The sequence below is a fragment of the Elephantulus edwardii genome, unplaced genomic scaffold (genome assembly GCF_000299155.1).
Source record: "Elephantulus edwardii isolate Elephantulus edwardi_28Jun2011 unplaced genomic scaffold, EleEdw1.0 scaffold00212, whole genome shotgun sequence".
Lineage (NCBI taxonomy): Eukaryota > Metazoa > Chordata > Mammalia > Macroscelidea > Macroscelididae > Elephantulus > Elephantulus edwardii.
The window spans coordinates 3,475,068-3,484,187 of NW_006399962.1; the positions used below are offsets into that span (position 1 = coordinate 3,475,068).

The 9,120-nt window shown below is 46.2% G+C and overlaps 2 protein-coding genes across 2 annotated transcripts in view; both read left to right on the forward strand.

The window, feature by feature from the left end:
* Positions 1 to 1,963: 1,963 nt before the first annotated feature.
* The window catches only part of LOC102875871 (nascent polypeptide-associated complex subunit alpha-like), a 14,648-nt gene continuing 7,491 nt past the window's right edge, over positions 1,964 to 9,120 (forward strand). The window contains exons 1-2 of the mRNA XM_006897610.1: positions 1,964 to 2,119; positions 2,905 to 2,976. Of these exons, the coding sequence (XP_006897672.1) occupies positions 2,907 to 2,976 (70 nt within the window). The 5' untranslated portion in view covers positions 1,964 to 2,119; positions 2,905 to 2,906. The remainder of the gene's footprint in view (positions 2,120 to 2,904; positions 2,977 to 9,120) is intronic.
* LOC102866823 (nascent polypeptide-associated complex subunit alpha, muscle-specific form-like) overlaps positions 7,298 to 9,120 on the forward strand; it is a 4,107-nt gene continuing 2,284 nt past the window's right edge. Inside the window, exons 1-2 of the mRNA XM_006897667.1 lie at positions 7,298 to 7,436; positions 8,196 to 9,116. Coding sequence (XP_006897729.1) covers positions 7,298 to 7,436; positions 8,196 to 9,116 — 1,060 coding nt within the window. The remainder of the gene's footprint in view (positions 7,437 to 8,195; positions 9,117 to 9,120) is intronic.

Below are 9,120 nucleotides of genomic sequence, written 5' to 3' on the forward strand. Positions count from 1 at the left end.
GCTTATGAGGTTTTCCGTCCATTCCAACAACTAAGAGATAGTGAGAAGAGTTGGGACCTCAGAAGGCTTTTAGGACCAATTAGTAGGCTCTGTGTCCAGGAGAAAATGAATATACTTACCAGTAATGTTAATGCTCATCCACAGCTCTTCTGGGAGGATCTAAATCGTTGATAATCCTTACTCTAGTAATTTTTTTTATTTTTTAATTGATCTGTTAATGAAGGGTTATAGAGAACTTGGATTTCCATTCATTCATTGTTGCACATTTTCCTCCCAGCCCACCCCACCCCCTACTTCGCTTTTCTCTTTAAAAAAAAATTCTTTCATTGTTGTACAGATATTTTTGGAAATCTTGAAGTAGCCTTCAAATCACTGCAACATTTCATTGCTTCTCTTAAAAAGGTAGCTATGATCATCTTAAAGCCATTAGACCATATAGTCTGATGATGGCGATATTCATGGTACTATTCTGAGCTCTTTTATAGGATTGAGAGAGGGTATAGGGTATAGTGTCATGTGAAATTTATACCTAGACCAAGAGGCTGTTGAATGAATAAATCAAGGGAACACGACATGATTTAAAATTAAGATATGTGTCAGAGTTGTATCCTTTCTCCATACCTGTTCAATCTGAGCAAATTATTCTAGGAACTCGAATCTATGAAGAATGTGGCATCAGTATCAGAGGTAGACACATCAATAACCTACATTATGCAGACAGCACAACCTTGCTTGCTGAAAATGAGGACTTTAAGTGCTTGCAGCAGCAGATTAAAGAATACAGCCTTCAAAGTGGATTGCATCTCAGTAAAAAAAATTATTGCATCAATGTGAATACAAAAATTCTCACCACCATAGTGATGAAGACAAGACTGAAACTGTCAACGACTTCATCTTACTTAGATACACAATCAGCCCCCATGGAAAATCTTCAGTCAGGGACCTCTCTGAATTAATGAGGAGCAATGATGTCAGTTTAAGGACTAAGGTGTGTATGATTCACGCTGTGGTCTTAACCGCTTGCTACGCATCTGCAAGCTGGACAATGAGTAAGGAAGAACTGGGGCTTTTGAGCTGTGGTGTTGAAGGGTATTGAGTATCCTATGGACTGCAAAAAGAACAAACAGATGTCTTGGAGAAGGTACAGCCAGAGTGCTCCTTGAAGGCAAAAATAACAAAGCTTTGTCTACTTTGGGTTTGTTGCTACGTGAGGCTATTCCTTGGAGAGGGACATCATGCTTGGAAATGTGGAGGGAGACAGACCCTCAACCGGATGGACTGACAGAGACTGCAGCAAAGTAAAGTTGTGAGGATGGCACAGAACAGGACAGAGTTCAGATCTGTTGCTCGTAGGGTCACTATGAGTTACACTCAGCCGCACCTAACAGCATAATGTTCCGAGCTCACAGACTTTTGATTAATAAAATCGATTTTACATTCTACTTTTCGAGAATCTTCAACTGGTTCTCTGAACTCCTAAAATGGGTCAACTCCAAGAGACCTAAAAAGTCCCTAATACAGGCAACAAGAGTTCGTTTATGTCCCTAGATACTTTTTGTGGAGAGTTCTATTCATTTGGAGCATGACTAGTAAATGAAAGTGCCTGTACAAAACTTGAGTTGTAGGTAATAAATTAAGGTGATTTCACTTCCGTCAGTTTGAGTTATATATTCGCTTTGGCCTAAATTTTATTTCAAAAAGTAACTGCGGTCAAATCCAAGCCTATGCTACCTTCTAAAAGAGCGCATATCATCTCTGGCATTCACTAGTTAATATTTTATTCGTTATACAAGAAATCGGGAAACATTTCCATATTGTTGTGGCCGACTGGCGGGAGGGCGGTTTACCTTCAGCTCTTGGAACTGCCCCAGCTTGGGGAGGGACTGCGTGGACAGCGCGTCCTGCTCAGCGAATTCCTACCCATATATAGACCGTCACGGCCGCTTCCAAATCAGCTGTTCAGGTCACTAGTTAAAGGAAGCGGCTGCCTCCAGTGTCTGACCCGGAATCGAATCCTGATCCCGCCCCCTCCGTTCGGAGCTTCCTCCTGCAACAGGCGCGGGTCACGCTGTCGCTTGCTCTCTTTCTGCCGCCATCTTGGTTCTGGGTTCCCCGTACAGTAAGTGCTGTCTGCGCCGTTACCCCCTATCCACAGCCATCCGCCGGGTTAGCGGACTGAGCCTCCCTGGTTACTGAGTTAAGGAGACTTGGGAACTTTATGGGGCTACAGGATCCCTACTCGGCCGTGGGAGATGTGGCTTTACGGCTCCCCCGAACAAAATGGGGTCGGCGATCGGTGTCCTGGCAGAAACGGCGAAAAAAGGCTGAGCTCGGAGTCCTGGGCTAGGACTGAGACGATGGCGCTGTTAGGGCGATAGCAGAAAGCTCGTAACAGAACAGCTTCCGTAGAACCCAGAGAAGGGTAAAGGGGCACAGTTTCGAACCCCCCCTCCCCATTCTTTTCACAAACGAGTGTTGGGGCTAAAGACACCCACTTTCTCCTCCTGCCCTTGGAAAACCGGCAATCGGAGACCTAGCGGCCGTACCCCAGGCGGCCTGAATGGAAATAGGATGCGGGGTTCGAAGTAGGGTCTGATGTCGCCTGTAGTTGGGAGCCAGACACGGATTCTCGTCCGCGGGCTGGGAACGCGGTGGAGATTGTTGGCCTTGTGGGGTCTGCAGTGTGGACTCAAACAAGCCCTGGGTCCTGGGTATTCCATACGCTCTGGTGTAAAGTGTACGATGAGAGGTGATTTCTTGTAATCAGTGGTCTGAGAGTCACGTCATTTTCCATCGGTTCCCCACTACATGGGAGGGGGTTATCGCCGTTGTTAAGAACATTTTGACATGCGATAGGGCTGTGGATCCCGGTCAGTTGAGACCTTTTCTATTCCTTTCCTTCAGAAATGCCCGGTGAAGCCACAGAAACCGTCCCTGCTACAGAGCAGGAGTTGCCACAGCCCCAGGCTGAGACAGGTAGGTTTCCTTGGCCCCCTTACTGTGGATTAAGATAATTTTGTGGGGAAAGTGACAGTAAATCTGCTTTTGCCTTTTGGAAATTTCGCATTCTTTTAAGAAAATGAGGCTGTAGCTTTAGCAGAAAGGGGCGGTCATAGAACTTATTTCTGTCCTGAAGGGACTGCAGCAGGCCGGGGGGGAGAGTCTCTTTAAGGACTGAAAAGCTACCCTGGCTTCTTTGTCGTTTATGCCCGTTGTCTCAAAAGGAATTCTGCTGTGTTAACACACCCCACCCACACCCCCCTACCTCACATAGGAAAACGGAACGGAGAAGAGTCTCAGTGATTCTGAACAATTTGAACAAATAGGCCAAGGAGACCTGAGCTTTTGTGAAGTTCCAGCCAGCAAAGTTGCATCAAGGTTTTAGATAGCCGAGCTTGGCATTGTGCCTTCATCACATGTCTGGATGAGTATTAGTGGTAGAATGTGGCCTGCTGGGCCCCTGGGTCTCTCTGGGTGGATTAATTTATTTGGATTGGTCCTGAGATGTTTCTAGTGTATCAGAACAGTGTCGGCACCAACACTTTTTCTTCAAGCCAGGGTTGTAATAAAGCCTTTCTTCAGCTGTCTTTCATCTCAAAATTATTGAGTACAGCACAGTATGATGGCAGGTGTTTTTTGACTCCTAATGAAAAACTGAGGGTTGTAACAGAAATGTGTTACCTTGGTCATGTCAGGAGGTGCCAGTCCTTGGAAAAAGACAACATGCTTGATAAAGTAGAGAGTCTTCAAAAGAGGGGAAGGCCCTAGATGACATGGATTTACTCAGTGACTGAAAAGATTGGTTTAAGCATGGTGGAAATTGTGAGGATGGAACAAGTTTTTTTGATCATACTTCACAACAGAACAAGGAAATTCTCAATCTTCCCTTGGGGGGTCACTTGTGTATATGAAAATATATCTGTATAAATGAATGAGTTGCTTAAAGATGGAAAATGGTTTCTCTCACTTAAAGGCAGTTAGGGAGTTAAAACATAAGACATAGTGGTTTATGGTTGAAATACTAAAATCCATCCTCTCCACCTGTCTGATTTAGCAGCTGAAGGGATTAACGCAGCTGCTAAAACAGAAGTATTTGAGGTCTTTAAATGACGAGAGAAAATAAAGGACTGATCTCTAAATAGACTGTTCACAGAAGAACTTAATTTTACAAAGATGGAGACTTAAAGTTGGAATCTGAATTCTCAAGTTTTAAAACTAATACTAGTTATTGCTTAACCAGTCATATTTCTAAATGACATGAGTATTAATACTATGTGACGTGCTAGATTTTGTTTATAGATGAGATTAATCAAAATGTGTGAGAAAATTGGTTGTGATGTCTATGTCAAAGCAAATGATTTGAGCCTCACTGTTGAGTTAAAAACATTTCATGGCTTATATTTTAGTTAGCCTGTTTAAAAGCTTTTCACTGTAATTATAGGCATGGCCCTGGAAACTCCAGGAAAAACTGGTTGAGCCACCTGTTTCTGTTGTAGGATACTTATAAAAACAATAAATGGTTGGATTTTTGCTATGGGATGGGGTTGAGTCTCTTCTTGGGTTTGATCTAAGCTTGTTTAACCTCTGAATGGCAGGCACACTATTTTTTTCCCCTCTTCCAGAAAACTTTTCTTTGTTTCATTACCAAATAATGGTTTGGGCTTAATGAAATTGGGTTACTGTTTCATAGTACAGTCCCTCCCCTTGTGACTAAGCTGGCTCTGTGGAGGTCTAATTTTTCTTGGACTGATGTCTGAACTAACATTTTCTAAGAAGGTATATAGAGATCAAAGGATCTAACCCATATGTAATCTTTGGGGCAATCTCATGTGCGATTAACTACCTCTGAAAACCTGCTGGAGGGTCAGCTATGGGTGCTTTCCAACTTGACGGGTACACAGCAACAAATTGAGGCATATGTCTAAGTGACAAAAACTTGATTCCTAGTATTAAAATCTGAAGAATTTAAGCCTCAGGAATATTTTATTCTGCCAGTGACTCTAAAAGTGTTTTAACAAGGTCAGATTTTTCCTGGTTTAATGGAAACCTGGAAGTACAGTTTTTCTTCTTTCAGCTCTGATTTCCCCATAAATATCATCACTCACTATCCTCCTTGTTACAGTTTTCAGTATCTAGTTAGTTTGTTATTCTTGAGTGGGCAGAATGACATAGCTGTTTTCCAGTGGTAACTTTGTTTCCTGTAAGAAAGTTCTTTTAAGGAAGAAGAGAGAAAAGACAGGTGAGAAAGAGTAGAAATGCATGTTCCTCTACCAACTCCTGGACCTGTGCTCCCCATTTAGAAGTTAAATGGGCCTTGATCTCTTCTTATCCCGATAAAAACCTTGGAAAATAAGGGAATTGCAGAGAAAGGGATATTCTCACTTGACCTCTGAAAGTATTTTGGGGAAGGTTGTTGCCTATCACTGTAGTTTAATCCTTTGTGGTGACTTTCAGATTTAAAAAATATTTCCTGTGAGGCATGTTGTACAAAGTTGGGCCTGCTTAACTCACCTTTGTTTTTTCCTTCCCTTTCCTTCCTTATCACCCTATCTCTCTTCCCCCACCCTCCTTTTCTTTGCCAGCTATCCTTCCTGTGTCTTCACCTTTGAGTGTCACTGCTGCCTTGGGGCAGCCTGGACCTACCCTTCCTCCTCCATATGCCCTGGCCCCCCAACAGGGCTCTCTGACAACCATTAACCAGCCATCCCTGCCCCTGTTCCCAGCTCCCTCTAATATTGCCTCAACCCTTTCTGAAGTTACTTTTACTCAGTCATCCCTTAGTATAGGCCTGCCTCTGGGGGCTTCCACTTCCCCCTCTACTACCCCAACTTTCCTACCAGACTTAATAGGGCCTCCTATCTCCCCAGCTGCCTTAGCTCTAGCCTCTCCCATGATAGCTCCAGCTCTGAAAGGTGCCCATTCCTCTTCAGCTCCCTTGGCTCTGGTGGCCTTGGCTCCCCCTGCAATTCAAAAAAACACTCCTGTCCCAGCTAACCCTGTGACCTCACCTCCAGTAGCTGTTGCTGAGTCAGTGTTAACATCTCTGTCAACTCCCAGTGCTCCCTCAGACCCAAAGGCTGCTGCTTCTATTCAAGTGCACTCCCAGGCAGTCCCTAATCCCATAAATACCCCTAGCCCCCCAGGCATGGTCTCTGTTCAGTCTGGAGTAACCACCTGCCCTTTGGTGCCACCTGTTACTCCCCTAGCCATCACTTCACCTCAGGTCAAAGGCATCCCTGTTCCCTCAATTCCAGCTTCTTCACAAAACCTTAGCCTTGGTCCACCTGCAACCTTAGCTCTTTCAGCCCAACCTGTTCCTGTGGCCACTTATCAAAAGACTGTGCCTCCCAGTGACCCACTTTTCCTCACTTCTCTAGACTCTCATCTTACACCTTTACATCACAGCTCTTTTGGTCCTTCTGTCCAACCTTTAGGTCAAACAGATCAAAGTATTCTCTCAAATCCTACAGTAGCTAACATTACTGTAGGTCATTCTCCCATGGGAGTCTCTTATCCTCCTCAGAGATCTATAAATTCTCCCCATCCTTCCAGAAAAGAGGTCCTTCCTGCTGTTGGGGTTGCTTTTCCAGTGGGGACTCCGACTGCCCCTCTGCCTCTGAATGTTGATGCTGACCCTTCTCCCGTGCCTAAACTATCTCCCCAAAGCCCATCTGGCTCCCCTTTATCTCCTCCAGTCTCTCTCCTCCATAGTTCACCTAATGCCACTTCTCAGCCTTTGGTGTCCCAAGTTCCTGTTGCATTTCCAGGAAGTCCAAGTTTAAAAGAAGCTCCTCTCTCTTCTCTTGGAACCTCTTCACTTGTAATGACTAATCCTTCTACAGTTTCCGTAATACCTGCTTTTGAGGTAGCTACGTGTCTATCTCCTCCAGTTTCCTCGAGTTCCGTAAGTAATAAGGGCTCGACTTCCAAAGAGCTTTCTACTCCTCAAGTATTAACTTCTCTGGCAATACGATCCTCTCCTCAGATGCCAACCCCGGAAGACCCCAAAAGTCTCCCTACTTCAGTATTGGTAAAGCTCCCAAATGAAACCAATTTTCAAATGGCAGTTACCTCTCCCATAGGAGACCCTGTTTCATCAGCCCAGGCAGGACTTCCTATCAAAAAAGACCTGGCCTTGGCAGTCACTGAAGATGATTCTTCCCAGAGTACTTCTTTGGAGATGTGTCTGTCCCCTGAGGCAAAGAAAAGCCTTATCAAGTCTCTTCCTGTAGTTCAGCCAGCAAGTGCTGCTGCTTCTCCTCAGGATGTTCTTAACTCCCCAACTTCTATAATCAAGATGAATCCCTGTGCAAACCCAGATCCTACTACTCTGCACCTCAAAAGCTCTCCCACTACCCCAACATTATCTTCCACCTGCATTTCAAATAAGATGGATCCTGCTACCCCTGCTGGGATGGCTCTTGTAACTGCTAAAGGTACCTCTACTTCTACAACTACAGCCAGCCCTTTTCTGGAAGGAGCTGTTGCTTTAAGTCCTAAAAGCCACCAAGCAAAAAAGGATGCTTCTGCTCTTTCTCCTTTACTTTCAGCCTCTGAAAATTTTCCACTGACTTCATCCTCTCAGGGTGATATTTCTACATTTCCTGCTACCTTAGCATTGGCCCCTGAAATTCCGAAGTCTGTACCCTTTTCCTGTCTTCACCCAACTGACACTCATCTTCCAGATACAAACAAAGTTAATGCTATTTCTTATTCTTCAAGTGTAGTACCTGCAGTTTCTTCTCATGAAAGGCCCCCAAGTGAGGCTTCTGCATATTCCAAAGTAACACTTTCTTCCCTAAATGACTCTCCATCACCTTTAAAAACCACAGTGTCTCTTCAGAGCAAAAGACCTTCAACCCAGAAGGATTCCACTATTTCCCCTACAACCTTGACTCTTGTTCCTTCTGTTTCTCCACTCGAAGCTTCCCTTCTTCCCGAGGCCAGTCTTTGTTTTCAGTGCCCTACAGGTTCACCAACCAAGAATCATTCGCCAACTCTTCCATCATGCAGAGGGACTCCTATTTCCCCACCTCCTATTCCTCCCTCTCCTAAGGAGGCCCCTGCTATCCCATACCCCAAAGATACCCACACTTCCCTAGCTGTGAGTCCTCCCTCTGCCATAGGGCACCTTGGGGTACTATCCCAAAAAAAGAGCCCCACTCCTTCAACTGTGGTTGTTCCTCCTTCCAAAGAGGCCTCAGCAGCACCATCTCCTAAGGAAGGACCTACTGTCCCACCTTTGACTCCTCCCTTCTCCAAACCAACACCATCCCCCAAAGGGGACCCCACAACCTTACCTGTGAACCCTCCCTTTATCAGAGAGGCCTTACCAGCCCCACCCAAAAAAAAGAGCTCTACTCCTTCAGGTGTGGTTCCTCCCTCTTCCAAAGAGACCCCAGCAGCAGTATCCCCCAAAGAAGGACCCACTACCCCACCTGGGACCCCTCCCTCTGTCAAAGAGGCCTTATCAGCCCCAACCCCAAAAAAGAGCTCTACTCCTTCAGATGTGGTTCCTCCCTCTTCCAAAGAGGCTCCAGCAGCACCATCCCCCAAAGGGGGCCCCAGTGGCCCATCTGTATCCCCTCCCTCTTCCAAAGATGACCCCATTATCCCATCTGTGGCTGCTCCTTCCCAAAAGGCCCCAGCAGTACCACCCCCCAAGGGGGGCTCCAGTGCCCCACCTGTGACCTCTCCTTCCAAAGATGCCCCAGCAGCACCATCCCCAAAAGGGGGCCCCAGTGCCCCACCTGTGACTCCTCCCTCTGCCAAAGGTGCCCCAGCAGTACCATCCCCCAAGGGGGGCTCCAGTGCCCCACATGTGGCCTCTCCTTCCAAAGAGGCCCCAGCAACACCATCCCCCAAAGGGAGCCCTATTGCCCCATCTGTACCCCCTCCCTCTTCCAAAGGTGACCCCATTATCCCATCTGTGGCTGCTCCTTCCCAAAAGGCCCCAGCAATACCATCCCCCAAAGGAGGATCCAGTGCCCCACCTGTGACCCCTCCTTCCAAAGAAGCCCCAACTGCACCATCCCCCAAAGGGGGCCCCAGTGCCCCACCTGTGACCTCTCCTTCCAAAGATGCCCCACCAGCACCATCCCCCAAAGGGGGCCCCAGTGC